We start from the raw sequence: 24948 nt of genomic DNA, 5'->3' as shown, positions 1-24948 counted from the left end.
CTCAAGTGATGCACTTGCTTCGGCCTCCCCAAGTGCTGGGATTACAGGTGTGAGCTACCATGCCCGGCCCCATGTTTTTAGATTTTGATTTTTTTAATTTATTGGTATTATTCGTTTCACTCTGATTTTGCTTTTCTAAATCTCACTGTGTATTGTGAACATCCCTCCCATTTGGGACATTTATGTGTCCCAATACATCTAAATATGATTCTCTTTAAGAGCTGCATCACTTTCCATTGCGTGTGTGTGTGCAAGAACATGCACAAGTGCCATGATTTAATCCATTACCCATTGACGGACATTCAGACAGCTTATGATTTATTGTTACTACAATGATACAAATAGTATTATGTCTATACATGTTCTATATCAAGTGTGATTTTAATATGTAAGAATTCAATAATTTGAATTCCTGTGTAACGTATAGATGTTTTAATTCAAATAGTTGCTGCTAGATTTATTTTCCAAAACAAATTGAGGAATTCACCCTTCTCTCATAAAAGTGAGGGAATGCTTATATCCTTGACTATTTGCCAGCATTGGTTGTTATTGCTGGTTTGAACATTTGCCAGTCAGACAGGTTAAAAAAATATATATTGTAATTCCAATTCAGTATGAGAATAGAGTAAGGGTAATGATGTCAGTCCCAAACAAAGCAAACAGTGCCCAAGAGCCTGAAATATTTGGTTGTACACTGGTATCTTCTTTCTCTGCTTGACCCTGGCTCAAAACCTACATTCCTCCATACAGAGGTCTAAGAAAGTTGGAAGGATCCAGTGTTTTCCTTAGTAGTGTTTTCTTTCAGTTCAACAGGATTATGTCAACTGTTATTACAAGGAAAGGCCATCGACACACCAGTGTAGAAAGGAAAAGGTGGGTCCACTGACTAAAATTAATAAAAGGGCAAACACACATAGAAACAGCTTTAAAACCTAACAGTCACAATAATACCAAGGAAACTGGCAGGACAGGGCTAGCCTCAATGCTTATATACTCAGGGTATCTCCTAAACTTTTACCGCCTAATTTAAGAAATTAACCACAAGATAGCCTTGCAAAGGTCTAACAGGGGTATTGATATCAGAGTGGGTTTTAAAAGTGTATTAACTATAATCTTACTTTTAGCCTATTTGATTCTACTTATTTCAGAATTATTAATGACATTTGTGGACATATATATATATATATATATATATATATATATATATACAATCTGGACTGTCAGACTATAAGCTTAAAATCAGGAGACTCTTTTATATATTTTTATAATGCCTCAAATCTAGCATAGTATCAGGTACAGAGTATATGCCCCGAGTCTAGCAAAGAGTCAGTACAGTTCTGTAAATGTTGATTGCAGAAAATGAAAGACCATCAGCATAATAAACCACTGGAAATACTGACACAGATCTGTTGACAGATCAGTGCAACGGACTGTATTGTGTTCCAATTCATACGTTGAATTCATATGTTGAAGCCCAAAGTTCATATGTTCAAGCCCTAATGCCTTATGTGACTGTATCTGGAGATAGGGTCTTTAGGAGGTAATTAAGGTTAAACAAGGTCATAAGGGTGGGGCCCTAATCTGATAGTACAGCGGCTTATATGAAGAGGAAGAGAGAGAGAGACCTCTCTCCTTCTCTCCAGGCATGTGCACCTGAAGAGAGGCGATGTGGGCACACAAAGAGAAGGCAGCCATCTGCAAGCGAGGAAGCAGGCTCTCACCAGGAACCCAGCTGGCTGGCACCTTGATCTTGGACTTCTCAGCCTCCAAACTGTGAGAAAGTAAATTTTTCTTGTTCAAGTCAACCGGTCTATGGTATTTTGTTATGACTGCCCAATCAGACTAAAACAATCAGAAACCCCATAACAAGTCTAATGCTTTTGATTGGTTTAATGACAATGAATGAAAAAAAAGAACAATTACTTTTTTCAAATCATTCTGTAGTATAGTCATCATCCAAGAATGAATTATAGCACAATACATGGCATGTATGAATTTAAGAATAAGGACTAAACCAAAGGCTTGAGAATAGAATGTAACAAAGTAGGGAAGTGAGAAAAAAATATTAAAATGTGCCATAAGTCACATTTAACAACAACAAAAAAAGATTTTGTTCTATGTGGAAACTTTTACTCAGCCTACATATTATTTGACTCTAAATTTGATTAGCTGTGATAAAGTTCGAGAAACATTTTAGCCCCATTTTCTTAGAGTTCATCAAAGATTGCTAAAAAATCACCTAAGTGTTGCTCTTAAGCTGTAGCCCCAATACGTTTTTCTAAACTGGAATACGGAAACTCATCCAGTGTTTCTTATGAAGCACAGGATTCCACCAAGAAAAAGAAATGTCATTTATTTCTCATATTTGTCTCATATTACATTTTTTATAGAAAGTTGGTTAGAAATTTGCAAACCAAAATTAGCAAGAAAAGTCTATGATAACCTCACCCTCACTATAGATTCCTTGAATAAAGGTTGCCTTTATAGAGGGATTAACTGAAAAATTTGAAACCTGCTTTACATATTTACCATTATGATGCCTAAAATGAACATACCAGTGCAGATTCAGAAATCTAGATCAAAGGCACCTTTTCACATTTTACTCATTTTTTAAGTAGTAAATAGAAGGATGTTCTAAGCAATTAGCACAGAGATGCTTGACATTTTCACAGCAATCCGATCAACTTAACAGGGACATATTTGCAATGGCTTGGTTCTCCTGAAGGTAACAACTTTTTCTCTTCTTTTCTCTTTTTCTTTTTTTTTTTCTGTTCGAAATTCAGAATTACCTCTCTCAGTTGCTAAAGTGATACCCTTAATTTCTAGGGCATTCTGACATACTTGTCAGCACCATCTCTCCAACAACTTTAAAAAATTGTCACAGGGATAAATGAACTTTTGAAAACTAAAACCCAAAACTTTATTCTGTTATCTTTTATATACTTTTTTATTGATAATCATGAGCCTTATTAATTGGATTCATCACCTTTCCCTGTGGCCAAAACTTTGAAAGTAGAATTTTGAGTTTTATTCTTTATTATATCATTTTACTCTAAAATATGTTCAAATAGATTTTTCCACACTGTGTAGTATTGTACTATGTAAAGAATGTTTGTAACTAGGTCAACATACACTGTTTCTAGGCACTACTAAGGAAATAACTGTGTTATACCCATAATAGAAAATTACCAGAGTAACAGGATTAAAATGACTCATTAGGCCCTTGATTAGGGTGCTCTGTGCTACAGGTAGTGCCAAATTGAGGGCTCTGAAGACTCATGTTGTGAAAGTTTCCTTGAGAGGTCAGAGGTCACTCTTTCAAAATACAAAGACTCTTTCAAAAAACAAATGAGTGAGTGCATTGGATCTTGAGAAAATGGGATATGGCCCCTCTTTCTCTCTGAGAATGAACATGCAGTTTGAGTAGTCTGAATCTTGGTGGAAACAGAGGAAGCTGGTCTACACAACACCTTTCTCTGCATAATCTAGAAAGATAAAGAATAACCAACCACTGCCCTGCAGGGTGAGAGCCACCAGAGTGAGACTGACAGGAGGACATTTGGAAGAAGCACCTGGATCCGAAAAGGAAGAATCCATACATCTTCCATCCCTGTGCCTGAGAAAAAGGACTTTCAGAAAGATCAAGAATTTGGTAGCCTAGAAAAGAGGGATCTCTGCTTTATATACAAATTCTGATACAGTGTCCTACATGAATATTTTATTCATTCATTCAGGACTTCTTATTGCTGTCTGTGAACTAGATACTAGAAAAGGATAAAATACTGAGCAAGCATGTATGACTCCTGTCCTCATACAGCTCATATCTAACTAAGACATATAAATCTGGGCACCATTCTGTATGTCTTTCCTTATCTACACAAAATTTGTCAATGCACCCTACTTTCTCTGTCTTCAAAATAGATCCAGAATTTGGCTGTTTATCACAAAACATCAACTTGGTGCACAACACAATAATTTTTGCCTGTATTATTGCAACTACTTCCTACCTAACCTACTGTTTTATAATAAGTTTGTCCAGTTTCAGCATATTCTCCAAAGAACAGACATAGAGATTCCATGAAAACATAATCTTACTCCTCTATTCACAACCTTTCAATGGCTTTCCATCTCACTCAGAATAAAAACTAAGAGTCCTTACCATGGTATACCAGGACCTACATGCGCTGGCCCCATTACTTCTCTGACTACATCTCCTCCTCCCTCCTCCCTTATTCATTTCACCGTAACTAAACTGGGCTCATCACTCATCACTGTTCTTTGAACAAAGCAGGCAAGTTCCTTGCTCAGAGTATTGCACTTCATACACCCTCTGCCTGAAATGTCCTTTCCTCTGCTATCCAAATGATCTCAGAGAGCAATGGAGTGCACATGTAAAAGCTTAAAATTTGCATTTTTTTTAATGTTTTTCAACTCGAACTGTTCATTATTTGGTACTGACCTCATGCCCAATTTGGTTATATTAGCAAAATTCTTTATTATACAAATGCTATACAAGTGCTTTAATCCTGGCTTAAAGTCTTCTTCTCCACCTAGAGGGCATATATTCTGGCTCTAATTCTAACTATCAACACTGTATACTTAATAAATATTCACTTTTGTCAGACCTTAATTTTAACATAAATCATAATTAATACAGCCTCACTGGTGGCATCAATTAAATCCACAAATGCCAAAGTTGAACTAATTTTATTTAAAATTCTATCAATTCTAGATGCAATTTTGCACACATATTTGTCTCCAATACCTCACAAAACCCTGCTGATTAAAAAAAGGATACAAGTATAAAATAGAACAGTCATATAAAAAAGATAACGTGGCAGAGAAATGGAGGTGTGTGTGCATACTTTACCAACAAATAAGAAATGTCAACATATTTCTGAAAGATCAAAAATAAATGGAAGTGGGTTGATAAAACAAGCAGGAAAAGTTACTGCAGTAAACTGCTAAGTACCTGCAAAGCTAAAAGCCAATCATATAGATGAAACATCTTGTATCATGATTTTCTAGGGCAGTCTTTAACTTATTTTCCTAGAATAATTAATAGAAGCCCCCACTTATCTCAAAATATGCCTGTTTAGAAGACAATTAAATGACCATTATCCCTATGGAAATTCAGTTTTAGTTTCATAAGAAGCAAGAAAAATGTACACTGATTACAGTACAGGTGTTCTAGAAAGAATACTAACCCACCTGGCAACCTTCATCAGCTTCTTCCACCCCATTCAGAGTCATGTGTTTTTGTCTCCTGGGTAAAAAATAAAACAAACGGCTTTTCTTTATAAACTGAATGTCTAGGTAAGCGAATGTTTTGAAGGTGAATATTGATGCCCACAGTAAATCTCTCCTCATCTGGAATTTTGAGACCCACAGTCTAGCAGCCTACTCCTTTTCATCCTGAAGTGAAGAATGCCACTTCCCACTCAAATCTGCCACACACAGAGAGAGCTTGCCATCACATCACCACTGCACCAGGAAGGGGAAGCTGCACTAGTAAGCCAGTCCTTTTCTCTTAAATATGAGTGGCCAACCAATGATCACCAGGCACATAAAGTACGCCAGCTGCCTGAGGAGAAAGATCACAATACCAAACAAAATGACTGGTCGCACAGGAAACTCCACTAATTAGACAGTATTTTTATTATTTTACACAGATAGTTTTTGTTTGGGTTTGCCTACATGTTCTAAGTTACCCAGTATAGGGTATTTTGTTACAGCAGCTCGAACAAAGACAGGCAGTAATATGGTTTAGCTGTGTCCCCACCCAAAATATCATCTTGAATTGTAATCCAACTTGTAATCCCCATGGGTTGTGAGAGGGACCTCATGGGAGGTGATTAGATCACTGAGGCGGTTCCCCTGTGCTGTTCTCATGATAGTGAGTTCTCATGAGCTCTGATGGTTTTATAAGGAGCTTTTCCCCTATTCCCTCTGCATGTCTCTCTCCTGCCACCATGTGAAGAAGGATGTGTTTGCTTCCCCTTCTGCCATGATTGTAAGTTTCCTGAGGCCTCCCCAGACATGCTAAACTGTGAGTCAACTAAACCTCTTTCCTTTATAAATTACCCAATCTCAGGTATTTCTTAATAGCAGCAGGAGAACAAACTAACACAGGCAGCTATTACTGATATTTCAGATTTACTACAGAAAAACACACTTGTCATGTATTGGTAGAACTCAGTGTATTAAGTACTTACTTTGTGTATGTTGGATGTTAACTTTTAAGAAGATTTTATATTAGAATTTAACTTCCATTGTTATCATTTGGTGGTTCATTCAACAATATTCAGTAGTTGTCCATTATATACAAAGCCATGGCATAGATACACAATGTAACCTTAAAAAATGTATAGATTACCCTGATATGTTCCAGGAGGAATTTTAAAAGGGTGCAACCAGTTTAAAAAATAGTTTGGCAGTTCTTCAAAAGGTCAATCATATAAGTTACTATAGGACCCAATAATTCTACTCCCAGGAATATGTCAAGAGAAACAAAACCATACGTATATTCAAAAATTTGTATGTTTATGCCAGCATTATTAATAATAGCAAAAAAGTGGAAAAATTTCAAATGTCCATCAACTGATGAATGGATAAATAAAATGTGGCGTATTCACACAATGGATACTTACTTGGTGACAGAAAGAAGTGAAGTACTAATACCTGCTACAACATGGATGAACCTTGAAAATATTTTGCTAAGTTAAACAACATATTGTATGATTCTATTCACATGAAATATCCAGAACAGGTAAAATATAGACACAGAAAATAGATTAGTATGTGCCAGGGCTGAGTCAAGGAGTCCATTCCCTTACTTTCAACTTTCCCTTGAGATCAGCATGAGAATGAAATTAAGAAATTCTATGTTGTGAGATCATTAATGCAAGATGTCAATGAATCATAATGTTGATTGTGTAAGTCGGGCAAGATTTTAATGCCCCAAAAGTTATTTTCCATCCATTAAATAAAAGGAAAGCACTAGTATTCTTTTTGCTTTGTTAAATTATTATCCTTTTGTTCTTTTATTTGTATTATATGAAACTTCAATAAATTAGTAGAATAAAACACATTACTCAAAAAAAAAAATAGGTGTGGAATTTTAGGTCAGAAGTCAAGTACATTATCCTGACTTCTGAAATGTATCACCAATTACTCCCCCAAAACTTTGGACCAATTTATATGCCCACCAGGGACTCAAGAATGCTTTCATTTTTCTGAAGGCTTAACTACTCTAGGTATTATTTTTGCTTATCTAAACCAAGATTTTAAAAACCAGATTCTTTAAACAGAGGTTGTAATGACAGAGAAAGTAAATAACAACAAATTATAATGACAAATTATAATGACAAATCATCTGAGCTACTTTAGAGTATCTGTACCTTCATTCAAATCCAACTCTCACTATATGTGGTTAAATCAAGCCAAGATCTGATTATATTTATGATTTTGTCAGATTGTAGCATTTAGAAAAATGGTTAGCTTGTTCTTTTGAAATATCATGGTGAATACCATGAAGCAATGAATTTTGCTACCACAACTTCTTTTTATATATTTCCCAATGTGACAGGTAAAATGTTAGAATATAATAATGTCTCATTGTCCTGCCTTCTGAGTTAGGAATAAATGTTTTTAAACATTGTTAAGCAAATTGGGTCTTTTGATGTAAAGTATGATGTATTTATGACCTATTGCTACCTTATAATTACCACAAACTTGGCTACTTAAACCAATCAAATTTATTATCTCACAGTTCGGTAGCTCAGAAGTCTGGTGAGCTCAGCTGTTTTCTCTGGCCTGGGTTTTATAGGCTGAAATCAAGTTGTTGGCAAGCTGGACTAGTATTCAGAGGCTCTGAGGGAGAATCTTCTTCCAAGCTCATTCAGGTTGGCTGTCAGAATCCAGGTATTTGGGCTTCAGAGGTGAGGTCTTTGCTTCCTTGTAGGCTGTGAACGAAGAGCCTCTCTCAAGGATGTAAGGTGGCCTGAATTCCTCCATCTCCAGATAAGCTAGTGTGCTTTGAGTCATTATTACACTTGGAATCTCCTTCACTTCTCCTTCTACTGTACCTCTTCTGCCTGCAGCTAGAGAAAGTTATCTGCTTTTAAAGGATTACGTGATTAGAATGTGTCCATCTTACATCAAGTATTTTTAATCAGATTAAAAATACAGAGATCAATAAGATAGTAACCCTGCCCCCAAGGAACTCACACACAGTTTAATGGACATATTACTTTTTTAAATTATACTTTAAGTTCTAGGATACATGTGCAGAGCATACATGTTTGTTACATACACGTGCCATGGTGGTTTGCCGCACCCATCAACCCATCATCTACATTAGGTATTTCTTCTAATGCTATCCGTCCCCTAGCATCCCACCCCAAGACAGGCCCCACTGTGTGATGTTCCCCTCCCTGTGTACATGTGTTCTCATTGTTCAACTCCCACTTATGAGTGAGAACATGTGGTGTTTGGTTTTCTGTTCCTGTGTTAGTTTGCTGAGAATGATGGTTTCCAGCTTCATCCATGTCCCTGCAAAGGAGATGAACTCATCCTTTTTTATGGCTGCACAGTATTCCATGGTCTACATCTATTTTTTAAGGAAATAATTCTAGTAGTGCTCTTTGACCCAGTAACTCTATGTTAACATACTAAGGAAATGTTAGATGTAGCTTATATAAAAATAAATATGAAAATGTAAAAAAAAAGGCTATAAAAATTGTCATTATAGCAGAGGATACAACAGCAAAATTGCTAACAACCTAAATGTTCAGCAAAAGTGATAAGTTAAGGTACACCCACATAATGAAGTGCTGTAAAGTCAATTAAAAGTATGTTGTAGATAGGTACTGATTAACATGTAAAAGGTTTTTTTTTTTTTTTTTTCACATCGTATGGGTAATGTGCCAACATTTGAGTGAGGTACATCTCACACATGAATGGGAATACCCAAGCATCACACTTATGAACTACAAAAGGATCAACATATAAAAGTAAAACAAATCAACAACAAAATAGTATTACAGTGAAGCGTCTGAAAGCATATGCTCCACAATGTAGTTTTTTTTCTGTCAGTCTGCATCCTTTGACATTTCCATTATGATCATAAGCTTAGTAATAATAAACTAACAAAAATGTTATTTTTAAGAAGTGAAGCTTATATTTCTGTGCTTTTATATAAATTTCCAGAAAGTTGTTTATCCAATTAGAACAAAAATGATTGTTTATATTTTAGGAAAAATGATAAAATAGCTTTTTATTGGGAGCAAAACATTAAGACAAAAAATATTCTCCTTGTCCTCAGATGTTTATATCTCTTATATTAAAAAAAGATCATTAGTTTTATTACTTAACAAAAACATATCTAATATCCCCTCCCACCATTATATCATAATTTTGTTTAAATTATGCACCAAATTTCATTAGTCAGACTCATCCTTTTGAAAATGTTGCACAGTTTCAGAGCTTCTACCTCTTCCTTTACCACTACAGAAACTTTATCTGAAGGTTTTATGTCCAAACATTGGCTAGAGAACCTAACATGATTCTATGGGCTCTGAACATATCAAAGATTACAGAACAATTTGACTTCAAGGGAGAAAGGAAGTAAAAACTTAGCTTTTGGAGATAAGTATCTATCTGAGACAAATCTGAAATGTACATTTTATCAGATTTTTCTCAATTTCAACTTTCAGTGCTTGTATTGACTGGCATAGGATGATGTTTTTCATGAAAAATCAAAGGAGGTCTTAGTGATCCAAAGGATTGCAGCATTTGAAATATGTTGTGGATTTACTTGTTGCTAAGTCCCTAATTGCTCCTCAAGCACAGGGAGTAAAAAAAAGTTGGGACACCACCTTCATGATCTCATCTAAACCTAATTGCCTCCCAAAGTCTCCACCTCCTAATAGCATCCCATTGGGGGTTAGTGCTTCAACATATGAATTGAGGATGCAGTCCATACTACCTAGTTTGTAAGATTGCTTGAGAATTAAATTGAGTTCTGCATATAACCCAGAGCCTGATATAATAAGGGCCCACACCGGATAGCAATGATTACTGGTAGGGGAAGTTAGTGGGTGAGGGTATGTCAAGAAAACAGTATGAGCTGTATGAGCAGAGGTGGGAATGGATCATTTGTGTTCAGGCAATGGCAAGCAGGTAACACCAGCTGGGATGTAATATTCATGTTAGACAGAGGAAGGAAATATCAGAAGATCTGAATGTGCATTGGGAAGAACCCTGGATTTCCTTGGACACCTTTTTCTTCCTAATTGTCTAATGTTTCTGGCAATTATTGGCCTCTACTTTCTCTCAAAATGCCCATTACTTCCAGAAGAGCAGCGGGAGTATTCAAACAACTAGCCAGCAATCATAAAAGTGGAAATTACTTTAGCTGCTCATTCAAAGCATGTTCTAAATATACTTGAGCTAAGGAAAGTTGAATATTCCCAAGGCAGATGTGCAGTGATAACCCTAGCTCCAAGAACTCCATTACTGTCTCAAGAGGATGTGCACAATGAGGCTATGCAGAGAACCACATTACAGAGAGGCACTTCAGCTTCCTTTTCATTAACCTCAGAATGCGAGCTGCCTATCATTATGCTTTGAAATTGGCCCTTATGGATTTGCGGTTCGTGTTGGAAACATCCTTATTTTAGTAGATAGATCTATTCTTTCAACTCTTTTTGCTTTGTGTTATTACGATTAAATATGATAGAATTATGCAGTAAACAAAGCAGGTAAGCTTCAAGTAGCTGAGGTGCAAGAAAATAGGGTACATTTACAATCAGGAAATTGATAACATTCGTTGGTTCAACTGGCAGGATAGTGGTGTTCTAGATCCTTGCTGCTACTCAAAGTGGGTTCAGAAACCAGCAGCAAGAGCATCACATGAGACTTTTTAGAAATGCAGTGTCTCAGACATCATTCCACACCTACTGAATCAGAATTTGTATTTTAACAAGGTCCCCTGGTAATTTGTATGCACACTAATGATTGAGAGGTACTATTAGTTAATAACTGAGAGGCACTCACAATTGTGTTGTTGCTTTAGAAAGGCCCTCCCAATGCTTCCCTGCCCTCCCAACTCCCATCAGTTAGGAATCAAATTCAGCTGCTAGTCACACATTTGGGGTTTTATTTTTCCGATGTATGAAAAGTCAGTAGTTAGTACAGAGCTGAAAGAGAAGCCCCACGATGCCATCAGAAACTCAAGTTCATGCCATCTTTATGATCAGTGATCCTAATATATGTTTGTCACCTAAAGTCACAAGAAGAAAGCTCCAAATCTTGTCTGAGTTCCAGACAAAAATGAAAGAAGTGTAAAATCAAAGTGCCTGATACAATTTGGCTCTGTGTCCCCACCCATATCTCATCTTGAATTATAATCCACATTTGTTGAGAGAGGAACCGGGTGGGAGGTGATTGGATCATGGGGGAAGTTTCCCCCCATATTGTTCACGTGATAGTGAGGGAGTTCTCATGAGAGCTGATGCTTTAAAAGTGTTTGGCATTTCCCTCCTCATCCTCTCTATCTCCTGTCACCTTGTGAAGAAGGTGCTTGCTTCCTCTTCACCTTCTGCCATGATTGTAAGTTTCCTGAAGCCTCCCCAGCCATGAGGAACTATACACCAGTTAAACCTCTTTTGTTTATAAATTACCCAGTCTCAGGTAGTACCTTTATAGCAGTGTAAAAATGAACTAATACACAGAATTGGTACCAGAATTGGGGCACTGCTATAAAGACACTTGAACATGGGGAAGTAACTTTGGAACCAGTAATGGGCAGAGGTTGGAATAGTTTAGAGGGCTTAGAAGAAAACAGAAAAATGTGGGAAAGTTTGGAATTCCCTAGTGGCTTATTGAACGGTTTTGACCAAAATGCTGATAGTGATATGGACAAGGAAATCCAGGTTGAGGTGGTCTCAAATGGAGATGAGGAATTCATTGGGAACTGGAGCAAAGGTCCCTCTTGCTATGCTTTAGTGAAGAGACTGGCAGCATTTTGCCCCTGCCCTAGAGATCTGTGAAAATTTGAACTTGAGAGACATGATTTAAAGTATCTGGCAGAAGAACTTTCAAGCAGCAAAGCATTCAAGAGGCCAATTCTGACTTATTCTGAAAGCATTCAGTTATATATGTTCACAAATACATGGTTTGAAATTGAAACTTATGTTTAAAAGGGAAGCAGAGCATAAAGGTTTAGAAAATTTGCAGCCTGTTCATGTGGTGAAAAAGAAAACCTCATTTTCTGAGGAGGAATTCAAGCCAATGAGCTGAATATCAACAGCCAAGACAATGGGGAAAATGTCTCCACGGCATGTCAGAGACCTTCAAGACAGCCCCTCCCATCACAGGCCCAGAGGCCTAGGAGAGCACAATGGCTTTTTGGGCCAGCCCAGGGCCCTACTGCTCTTTGCAGCCTCCAGACATGGTGCCCTGCAAGGCAGCTGCTCCAGCTCCAGACATGGCTAAAAGGGGCCAAAGTACAGCTTCAGCTGTTGCTTCAGAGGATGCAAGCCCCAAGCCTTGGCAGCTTCCAAGTGGTGTTGGACCTGTGGGTGCATGGAAGACAAGAATCGAGCTTAGGGAACCTCTGCCTAGATTTCAGAGGATGTATGAAAACCCCTAGATGTCCAGGCAGAAGTCTGTTGCAGGGGCAAAGCCCTCATAGAGAATCTCTTCTATGGCAATGCAGAGGGGAAATGTGGGGTTGGAGCCCACACACAGAGTCCCCACTTGGGCACTTCCTAGTGGAGCTGTGAAAAGAGGGCCACCATCCTACAGACCCCAGAATGGTAGATCTACTGACAGCTTGCACCATGCACCTGGAAAAGCCAGAGGCACTCAATGTCATCCTGTGAAAGCAGCCATGGTGGCTATACCCTGCAGACCCACAGGGACAGAGCTGCCCAATGCTGTCAGAGCCCACTTTTTACATCAGTGTGACCTAGATGTGAGACATGTAGTCAAAGGAGATCATTCCAGAGCTTTAAGATATAATGACTGCCCCATTGGGTTTCGTACTTACGTGGAGCCTATGGCCCCTTTGTTTTGGCCAATTTCTCCCATTTGGAATGGAAACATTTACCCAATGCCTGCAACCCCACTGTATCTAGGAAGTAACTAACTTGCTTTCGATTTTAAAGGCTTATAGGTGGAAGTGACTTGCCTTGTCTCAGATGAGACTTTGGACTTGGACTTTTGGGTTAATACTAAATAAGACTTTGGGAGACAGTTGGGAAGGCATGATTGTGTTTTGAAATGTGAAAAGGACATGAGATTTGGGAATGGCCAGAGTAGAATGATATGGTTTGGTCTGTGTCCCCAACCAAATCTGATCTCAAACTGTAATCTCCATGTGTTGAGGGAGGGACCTGGTATGAGGTGATTGGATTATGGGGGCAGTGCCCCCCATGCTGTTCTCATGATAGTGAGTGAGCGCTCATGAGATCTGATAGTTTTATAAGGGGCTCTTCACCCTTTGCTCTTTGTCTCTCTTCTGCTGCCTTGTGAAGAAGGCCCTTGCTTTCCCTTCACCCTCTGCCATAATTGCAAGTTTCCTGAGGCCTCCCCAGTCATGTGGAACTGTAAGTCAATTAAGCCTCCTTTGTAAATTACCCATTCTCAGGTAGTATCTTTATAGCAGTGTAAAAATGGACTAATGCACCCACAATTACTAGAGATCCTATAATCAACCCCTTATCTCATGATGATCATCATGACCGTTTTCCCTGACTGAGCTCTGACCAATATAATCCCAACAGTGAGGTCTTTCCAAGCCCATTGTACAACTGAATCAACTCAAATACAAGTTAGATAAACATACAAAAATGTTTATGCATTCAAGTATAAAAAAAAAGTGGGTACTGAATATTTAGTTCTCATATAATTTCAGTGAGATGAACTATCCCTTGATATTGATATACAGTAATTTTCATTGTTTGGTTGTACACCATATGTTTTGATCTTCCACTGGTCTCTCCCCACTCAAATATATCTTCCCCACAATGGCCAGAGTAACTTTATAAAACAGAGATTTAATAATGGCTGTTCATTCGTTAAAATCCATTGGTGGCTATACACTGCCTGCTGGATAGAATTCAACTTATTACACCGCAAACAAACATCTTTCCTGAAAGTCCCAATATTTCTTTAGAACAACAATTATCATGGCTGTCCCCCCAAGTACTCTAATCTCCTTTAACACCAAGCTCATTCCTCTTTTTCAAACATCTTACCTTTTCCCATGACCATGCCTTTGCATATAATATAACACACCATCTGTCTAGTCCTTCCTCCCTTCCCTGACTGGTGAAATCTTACTAATCCTTCAAGGTCCAACCCAAATAGTAACTCCTCAGCAAAGTCTTTTCAGCCCTGCTGGGTTAACAGGTGTCTCCAGTGTATGTGTGTGACATTGTTTCAAAATTTATTTTGCATAAGTATCTACGGACTTCACTCTGTTTTGAGAAGTAGTACCACCGACTAGCACAGTAGCTGACACATCATAGGAATACATTAAAAGCTGACTTAATTAACTAATCTGCTCAGACATTCTGAGAAAATGTTCCTCTTCCTCAGCAGTGTTAGTTTTGCTCTTTTCAGGTCATTCAGACACATAATGGAAGCTGGGTTCAAATATACATGTGAGGTTTTAAATACTGCATGATACAATTTAGATCAGTGTCCCCACCCAAATCTCATGTTGAAATGTAATCCCCAATGCTGGAAGTGGGGCCTGGTGGGAGGTGATTGGATCATGGGGATGGTTTCTCATGGTTTAACACCACCCCCACTTGAATTATAATCCACATTTTAAATAACATCCACATTGGTGCTGTTGTCATGATAGTGAGTTCTCATGAAATCTGGTTGTTTAACAGTTTGTAGCACCTCCCACCTCTCTCTCTTCCTCCTACTCTAGCCACGTGAAGTACCAGCTCTCCCTTCACCTTCTGCCATGATTATACATTTCCCAAGGCCTCCCTAGAAACCGAGCAGATGCCAGCATCATGCTGCCTATACAGCCTGTGGGATCAAGGGCAAATTAAACATCTTATCTTTCCTTTATAAATTATCCAGTCTCAGGTATTTCTTCTTTTTTTTTTTTTTTTTTTTGACGGAGTCTCACTCTGTCACCCAGGCTGGAGTGCAGTGGCATGATCTCAGCTCACTGTAACCTCAGCCTCCTGGGTTCAAGTGATTCTCGTGCCTCAGCCTCCTGAGCAGCTGGGATTATAGGTGCACATCACCACACCTGGCTAATTTTTGTATTTTTAGTAGAGACGGGGTTTTGCCATGTTAACTAGGCTGGTCTCAAACTCCTGACCTCAGGTTATCTACCTGCCTTGGCCTCCCAAAGTTCTGGGACTACAGGCATCAGCCACCATGGCCAGCCTCAGGCATTTCTTTATAGCAGTGCAAGAATGGACTAAACCAGTGCACTAAATTTTTTTTTTTATTTGTGAAAGTGAAAATATTTGCTGTGTGACCATAAAAGAGGGGTGTTCAAAAAAACTGATCATGTTGACGTTGAGTAGATTTAATCCATCATTTAAAACCTTTCCCAAAAGCTAGCTGGTCACAGTGACTCATGCCTGTAATCCTGGAACCTTGGGAGGTGGGGGCAGGAGGATCACTTGAGCCCAGGAGTTCAAGACCAGCCTGGGCAGGATAAGGAAACCCCATCTCTACAAAATTTTAAAAATTAGCCTCGTGTAGTGGCATGCGCATGTAGTCTCAGCTACTTGGCAGGCTGAGGTGGGAGGAATGCTTGAGCATGGGACGTCAAGGCTGCAACGATCATGCCACTGCACTCCAGCCTGGGCAACAGAGTGAGACCCTGTCTCAACAACAACAACGACAAAAATCTATCCCACAAAGAAAACTCCAGACCCAAGAGAACTCTTATCAACATTAAAGGAAGAAATGATATCAAACCCACACACTCAGAGATTAGGAAAAGAAGGGACACTTCTCAACTCATTTTATGAAGCTAACATAATAATGATACATGCAAGAAAAGTAAAGATCAATATACCTCATGAATGTAGATACAGAAATCCTAAAAAAAGAATAGCAAGTAGAGTCAAATAATATATAAAAAAGATAATACAGCAAGAGAAAGTGGAATTTATCTCAGCAACACAAGATTGTTTTAACATTTGAACACTGATCAATATAAATTAACATATTGACAGAATAAGGTGGGAGGGAAATGAATATATCCAAGGACGCAGAAAAGGCATTTGACAAAAAGTGACACTTGGTCATGATAAAAACTGACAGCAAAAAAAAAAAAAAAAGAAAAGGAATTTAATGAAAAATTCCTAATCAGGTAAATAAAAGTCCCTTAATCTGATAATCTGATAAAACCACATCTACAAATTACCTACATTACTATTATATTAACGGTGAAATATTGAATGTTTTTCTAGTGAGATACGATATGGTAGGGAAACATAACAAAGATGTCTACTTATTACCACCTCCATTTAATACTTAAATTCAAATACATGCAATAAAGCAAGGGTGGGAAAGTGTATAAAGATTGGAATGAAAGAAGTAAAAAGGTCATTATTTGCAGATGACATGGTTGTATACACAGAAAATTTTTTAAACTACTACAAACCATTAGAATTATTAAGTAAACTTAATAAAACATCTAGCTACAAGAATAATATGCGAAAATCAATTATGTGTCTCCTATATTAACAACAATTAGAAAATAAAATTTTTGAAATTCACAATGACACCATAAAAAATGCTTAGGAATAGAAATAAACCTAAGAAAAGTTAAACAAAACCACTAAAATAAAAATTATGAAACATTGCTGACAACATTTAACTTCATGTTCTAAAAAAAAAAGCTAAAAATTTTTTTAATTGTATTTGTAATTGACAGATAATTACATACATTAATAGAGTAAAATGGGATGTTATAATAAATACATACATTATGGAATGATTAAATCAGGCTAATTAGCATAGCCATCGCCTCATATATTATTTCTTTGTAATGAGAACATGTAAAATCAACTTTTTAGGCAATTTTGAAATATACAATGCATATTATTAACTGTGGTCCCCAGACCATGCAATAGATCACTAGAACTTATTAATCCTGTCTGATTGAAACTTTGCACCCTTTGATTAACATCTCCCCTTTCTTCCCCATCCATCCAGCCCTCCAGGCTTTGTAACCACTATTCTACTCTCTATTTCCCAGTTAAACTTTTTTAGATTCCACTTATAAGTGAGATCATGCAGTATTTTTCTTTCTGTGCCTGGCTTATTCAATTAGCATAATGTCCTCCAGGTTCAACCACATCATCACAAGTGACAGAGTTTCCTTCATTTTTAAGACTGAATAATAATCCTTTGTGTATATATACCACATTTTATTTATCCATTTATCCACTGATGGGCACTTAGGTTCTTTTCATATCTTGGCTATTGTGAATAATGCTGCAATTAACATGGGAATGCAAACATTTCCTTGACATATTGTTTTTAATTCCTTTGGATATATATCCAGCAGTGGAATTGCTGAATCATATGGTAATTCTGTTTTTAGTTTTTTGAGGAGCCTCCATACTGTTTTTCATAATGGCTGTACTAATCTGCATTCTTGCTAACAGTGTACACAGGTTCTTTTTTCTCCATATCCTCGCCAGCATTTGTTATCTTTCACCTTTTTGGTACTAGCCATTCCAACAGGTGTAAGGTGATATCTCACTGTGGTTTTAAGTTGCATTTCCCTGATTAGAAATGTTGAGCTTTTTTTTTTTTTCTTTTTTTTTTGGCCACTTGTATGTCTTCTTTTAGGAAATGCCTATTCAGGCAGGTCTTTTACCCATTTTAAATTAGGTTTTTTGTTTTCGTGCTGTTAAGTTTCTTATATATTGTGGATATTAGCCTATCAGATGTATGATATGCAAATACTTTCTTACAGTCTGTAGGTTGTCTCTTCACTCTGTTGTTTCCTTTGCTGTTCAGAAAGAAACTTTTTAGTTTAGCACAATCCCATTTGTCTATTTTTACTTTCGTTGCCTGTGCTTTTGAAGTCATAGCCAAGAAATGACTGCCCAGACCAATGTCATAGAGCTTTTCTTTATGTTTTCTTCTAGAAGTTTTACAATTTTAAGTCATATGTTTAAGTCTTTAATCCACTTTGAGTATATGGGGTGAGATAAGAATTCAATTTTATTTTTCTGCATGTAGACATCCAGTTTTCTCTTTACCATTTTTCGAAGACACTGTCCTCTCCCCAGTGTATTCTTGGCACCTTTGTCAAACATCAATTGATCATAAATGCCTGGATTTATTTTGGGGCTCTCTATCCTGTTCCATTGGTCAGTGCGTCTGTTTTATGCCAGTACCATGCTGTTTTGATTACTATAGCTTTGCAATGCATTTTTCAATAAGGTAATGTCATGCATTTTGACTTTTTTCTTTTTGCTCAAAATTGCCTTGGTTATTTGGGGTCTTTTGTGGCTCTATAAAAAAATGTAGGATTGCTTTTTCTATTTCTGTAAAAAGTGATATTGAAAGTTTGATAGAGATTGCACTGAATCTGTAGATCACCTTAAGTAGTGTGGGCATTTTAACAGTATTCATTCTTTCAATTCATGAACACAGTATAGCTCTCCATTTGTTTGTTTTGTCTTCAATTTATTTCAATGTTTTATAGTTTTCCTAGTAGAGATCTTTTACCTTGTTGGTTGAATTTACTCCTAAGTATTTTTATGCTATTGTAAATGAAATTGCCTTCTTAATTTCTTTTTCAGATAATTTGTTATTAGAGTATGGAAATGCTACTAAATTTTGTATGTTGATTTTTTATTCTGCAACATTACAGGATTTGTTTTTCAATTCTAACAGTTTTTTTAGTGGAGTCTTTCTAACAGTTTTTTTAGTGGAGTCTTTATTGTTTCTATATATAAGATCATGTCATCAGCAAACAGACAATTTCACTGCATTCTCGCCTATTTGGATGCCTTTTATTTCTTTTTCCTTCCTAATTGCTCTGACTAGGACTTCCAGTACTATGTTGAATAGAAGTGGTGAGAGTGGGCATTCTTGTCCTTGACTGGCATGCCCCCAGGCTAATGCAGCAGACTTGTACATACCTCCCAGGCCTGTAGCCTTACTGTCTGCCTCTAGCAGACATGCTCCCATGTTAGTCAAGCTGACATGCACCTGTGTCCCAGGCCTGAGAAACATGCCCAGGGGCCACCCAGGATAGTCAAACAGCTATGTAATGCATCCAGGCCCCAATCCATAGGCCATCTCTGGCAGGTATGCCCCCCAGGCCAGCCAAGCCACTACACAACTATGCCCTTCCTGGCCAAAGTAACAGCCTCATGACCCCAACCCAAGTGAGCCAATGCCAAGCTGGCAAACCACTGTGTGCATTAATGCTTCTCTGGCCTGAGAAACAGTTCAGTAAACCCACCCCCAACAAAGCTGCACCACCACCACCATAAATTCTCTTAGTATAGGCTACTGGGACACTTGCAAACATCACTAGCCTAGTTTACAACTGAAAAAACTTAATGGAGACTACACTACTGTATCCACCTTAAACTAAAGTCAATTCACCCCCACTGAACTGACACCCCAAGACTCATGTATACAAATACATTTTTCCCTATGAAAACCCTGTAAAATTGGAAGAGGTGACTGACTATTCCACCAGATGCACAGAAATCAACATAGAAACATATCAAACATTAAAAAGAAAAAAATGACACCTCCAACTGAACACAATAATTTTTCAGTAACAGACCCCAATCATAAGAAAATAAACAAAATGGCCGAAAGGGAATTCAACATAATGATCTTAAGGAAACTCATTGAAATATAAAAGAATATAGACAATTCAACAAAATCAGGAAAACAATTCATACTTTGAATGAGAAATTCAACAATGGGATAGATATTTAAAAAAAATAGAAATCCTAGAGCTGAAGAATCAATAAATAAAATGCCTAAATACAATCAAGAGTTTCAACAACAGACTAAACCAAGCAAAGGAAAGAATTTCTGAACTTGAGGACAGTCTTTTGAAATAACACAGGCAGACAAAAAAGGAAAAAAATTAAAAAGGAAAAAAGAAAATGTACAGGATTTATTAGACATCAGTAAGTAAACAAATATTCACATTATGGGTGTTACAGAAGGAGAAGAGTATGCAGAAGGTGTAAAAACTTATTTACTAAATTATTATAACAGCTGAAGACTTCCTAAATTGTGGGAGAAAGGAGGATATCTAGATCAAGGAAGCTCAAAGAACCTCAAATACATTCAGATCAAACAGGGCCCCTCCAAGGCACATTATAGTCAAATTGTCAAAAGACAAACACAAAGAAAAAATTCTAAAAACAGCAAGAAAAAAAGCATCAAGTCACATATAAGAGAATATGCATTAGGCTAACAATAGATTTCTCAGCAGAAATTACAGGCTCGGAGAGAGTGTGACGCTACAGTCCAAGTACTGAAAGAAAAAACAGATATCTAAAAATTATATACCTAGCAAAGCTATCTTCCAAAAATGAAAGAGGGATCGAATCATTCCCAGATGAGTAAAAACTAAGGGAATTTTTTACCACTAGACTGGCCTTACAATAAATGCTCAAAGGAGTCTTACATCTGGAAGTAAAAAGACAATAACCACCATTATGAAACATGCAAAACTATAAAATTCACCAGGAAGGCCAATACACAAAAGAGAAAGAGAAAGGAATCAAAACTTATCACTACCAAAATACCACCCAACCACAAAAATAAACAATAATACAGGAAGAAAGAAAGAATATACTAAACAATCAGAAAAAGAAACAGTAAAATGACACAAATAAGTTCTTACCTATCAATAATAACCTTGAATGTAAATGAATTAAATTTCCCGTTTAAAAGATATAGATGAGCTGAACAGATTTCTTTTAAAAAAATATCCAACTACATGCTGCCTATAAGAAATTCATCTCAGCTGTAAAGACACACATAGATTGAGAGTGAAGGGATGGAAAAAGATATTCCACACAAATAAAAACAAAAGGTGAGCAGGAGTAGCTATACCTATATCAGACAAAACAGTTCAAGTCAAAAACTGTGAAAAAGAGGCAAAGAGCAGCAATATATAATAATAAAAGGACCAATTCAGCAAGAAAATATAGCAAATGTAAATATATATGCACCCAACACTGGAGCACTCAGACATATAAAGCAAGTATTATTAGATTGAAACAGACAGATAGACCCCAATACAATAATATTAATAGTTAAGGACTTCAATACTCCACTGTCAGCATTGGACAGATAATCAAAAAAAGAAATATCGGATTTAAAATTCACCATAGAGCAAATAGACCTAATAGTCATTTATAGATCATTTTACCCAACAGCTACAGAACACATATTCTTATCAGTGCAAGGAACATTCTCCAGGAAAGACCACATGTTAGGATATGAAACAAGTCTCAATTTTTTTACTGAAATCATATCAACTATCTTATTTAACCACAACAGAATAAAACTAGAAATCAATAATGAGGATCATTCAAAACTATACAAATACATGGCAATTAAACAACAGGCTTCTGCATGAATAATGGGTGAATGAGGAAATTAAGGATGAAATTCTAAAATTCCTTGAAACAAATACAAATAGAACCCAAACATACCAACACCTATGGGAGACAGAAAAACTTGCCTTAAGAGGCAAGTTTAGGCTGAGCACGGTGGCTCATGCCTGTAACCCCAGCACTTTGGGGTGCTGAAGCCAGTGGATCACATGAGGTTGGGAGTTCAAGACCAGCCTGGCCAACATGGTGAAACCCCATCTCTACCAAAAAAAATACAAATATTAGCCTAGCCTAGGTGACAGAGCAAGACTCTGTCTAAAGAAGAAAAAAAAATACCAGAGACTGGGTAACTTATAAAGGAAAGAGGTTTAGTTGACTCACAGTTCCACATGGCTGGGGAGGCCTCATAATCATGGCAGAAGGTGAATGACGAGCAAAGTCACATCTTACATGGTGGCCTGGCCAGTATGTGAAACCTCATTTCTACTATATGAAAATTAGCTGGACGTGGTGGCATGTGCCTGTAATCTCAGCTACTTGGGAGTCTGAGGCATGAGAATTGCTTGAACCCAAGAGGCAGAGGTTGCAGTGAGCCAAGATCATGCCATTACACTCCAGCCTGGGTGACAGAAAAAAAAAAAAAGAAAAAGAAAAAAAGAGACAGTAATAGTGATAAATGTCTACACTAAAAAAACTAGAAAGATTTCAAATAAACAACTTAATGTTACATCTCAAAGAACTATAAAAGCAAAAATAAACCAAACCCACAATTAGTCGAAGGAAAAAAAAATTAAGATCAAAGCAGAAATAAAATTGAGATAAAAAATACAAAAGATCAACAAAACAAAAAGTTGGCTTTGTGAAAAGATAAACAAAAGTGACAAACCATTAGCCAGATGTAAGAAAAAAGAAAGAAGATCTAAATTTAAAAAAAAATCAGAAACAGAAAAGATGTCACAACAGATACCACAGAAATACAATGGATTATTAAAACTATTATGAACAACTATACACCTGTAAATTCAAAAATGGAGATAAAATGAATAAATTCCTCAACACATACAACATACCAACATTAAAGCAAGATTAAGTGGAAAACCTGAACAGACCAACAACAAGCAATGAGATTGAATCCATAATAAAAAGTCTTCCAGCAAAGAAATATCCAAGACCAGATGACTTCACTGCTAAATTCTACCAAAATTTTAAAGAATTAATATCAATTCTTCTCAAATTGTTTCAAAAAATTTGAAGTGGAAGAAACTCTTCGTAACTCATTTGATGAAGCCAACACAACCCTAATGCCAAAACCAGAGAAGGACACAACATAAAAAGAAAACTACAGGCCAATATTCCTAATCAATACGGACACAAAAAAACCTCAACAAAATACTAGCAAACCAAATCCAACAATACACCAAGAAGATAATATGTCATTATCACTGGGATTTATCCCAGGAATGCAAGGATGGTTGAACATATGCAAACCAATAAACATGAAACATCAATAAACATGATACACCACATTAACAGAATGAAGGATAAAAACCATATGATCATCCTGATAGATACAGAAAAAGCATTTGATAAAATTCAACATCCCTTCCTTATAAAAACTCCTAATAAATTAGGGATGGAAGAAGAGTACTTCAACACAATAAAGGCAATATATTACAAACCTACAGCTAACATCATACTAAATGGGAAAGGGCTGAAAACGTTTTTACTAAGAACTAGAATAAGACAAGGATGCCCAGTCTCACCATTCCTATCTAACATAGTACTAGAAGTCCTTGCCAGAACAATTAAACGAGAGAAGGAACTAAAGCACACTAAATTGAAAAGGGGGAAATCAAATAGTCTGTTTTCAGATGACATGATCTCATACACAGAAAAACCTAAAAACTCTACCTAAAAACTCTTAGAACTACTAAATTCAGTAAAGTTGCAAGATGCAAAATTCACGTAGAAAAATCAGTAGCATTTCTACGCACAAACAACAAATTAGCTGAAAAAGCAACCAAGAAGGCAATCTCATTTACAATATCTACACGCAAAAAAAATACCTAGGAATAAATTTAATCAAGGATGTGAAAGAACTCTACAAGGAAAACAAAACACTGATGAAAGTAAGTGAATAGTATACAAATAGAAAGACATCCCATGCTCATAGATCAGAAGAATTAATAGTATTAAGATGACCACACTAAGCAATCTGCATATACAATGCAATCCTTATTAAAATATTAATGACAGTCTTCACAGAAATAGGAAAAAAATATTAAAATGTGTATGGAACCACAAAAGATTCCTAATAGCCAAAGCAATCCTGAGCAAAAAGAACAAAGCTGGAGGCATCACACTAACTGACTTCAAAATATGCTACAAAGCTGTAGTAACCAAAATAGAATGGTATTCGAATAAAAACAGACAACTAGACCAACAGAACAGGATAGAGAACCCAGAAATTCACCCATGTATCTATAGCCAACTGATTTTTTACAAAGGTGCCAAAAACACTCATTGGGGAAAGGGCAGTCTCTTCAATACATGGTTCTGGGGAAAATGGATATTCATATACAGAAGAATTTAACTAGACCCCAATATCTCACCCTATACAAAAATCAACTCAAAATGGATCAAAGACATAAATGTACAATCTAGAACTATAAAACTGTTAGAAGAAAACACAGGGAAAATATTTTATGAATAAGACCTCCAAAGCACATGCAACAAAAGCAAAAATAAACAAATGGGATTATAGCAAACTAAAAAGCTTCTGCACAGCAAAGGAAACAAGCAACAGAGTTAAAAGACAACCCAAAGAATGGGAGAAAATATTTGCAAACCATTCAACTGGCAAGGAATTCATATTCAGGATACACAAGAAACTCAAACATCTTAACCATGACAAAAAAAAATTTTAATAGGCAAATGATCTGAAAAGACATTACTCAGAAGAAGACATGCATACAAATGGTCAAAAAAATACATGAAAAAAATGCTCTAAACATGAGAGAAATGCAAATCAAAACCACAATGAGTTATCATCTCACCCGAACTAGGATGGCTATTATCAAAAAGACAAAAAATTACAAATAACTAGAATAGCTTTATTTTTAAAAAAATCGATATGATGAAATAGCCAAAAAAAAAAAAAAAAAAAAAAGACGAAGAAGAAGAAAATGAGATAAACAAGAGAAAATATCAACCACATGCACTTGGAGAATCCACAGTGGTACAGAATTCAGGGACATCCCCTCAATGCCTTCGTTTTAATGTCTGTATATGACAGTTTCCCACTAAACTGCAAGCTCTATAAGAGCAGGGAGTC

At 36.7% G+C, this 24948-nt stretch overlaps 1 protein-coding gene and 1 pseudogene across 15 annotated transcripts in view; both read right to left on the bottom strand.

The window, feature by feature from the left end:
- LOC129482867 (uncharacterized) overlaps positions 1–24502 on the bottom strand; it is a 153289-nt gene extending 128787 nt beyond the window's left edge. For 2 of the 15 annotated variants that reach the window (XR_008657838.2, XR_010120797.1), the window contains exons 1-2: positions 5212–5817; positions 1722–1771 (exon numbers count right to left, since the gene is read on the bottom strand). Coding sequence is in view for 10 of the 15 variants with exons in the window: in XM_055279371.2 (XP_055135346.1) it covers positions 5212–5370 (159 nt within the window). In the remaining 5 variants the exon portion in view is untranslated. Of the gene's footprint in view, positions 1–1721; positions 1772–4159; positions 4356–5211; positions 5818–24463 lie in introns of those variants that run through there. The other 13 variants (XR_010120798.1, XR_008657837.2, XR_008657836.2 and 10 more) reach the window with 13 other exon arrangements.
- LOC129483813 (uncharacterized) lies at positions 8910–9002 on the bottom strand (annotated as a pseudogene).
- Positions 24503–24948: the final 446 nt, after the last annotated feature.

The sequence above is a fragment of the Symphalangus syndactylus genome, chromosome 5, assembly GCF_028878055.3.
Source record: "Symphalangus syndactylus isolate Jambi chromosome 5, NHGRI_mSymSyn1-v2.1_pri, whole genome shotgun sequence".
In the NCBI taxonomy this organism is placed as follows: domain Eukaryota; kingdom Metazoa; phylum Chordata; class Mammalia; order Primates; family Hylobatidae; genus Symphalangus; species Symphalangus syndactylus.
Note: the sequence above shows the minus strand (reverse complement) of the source record. Positions and strands in the feature narration are given on the sequence as shown.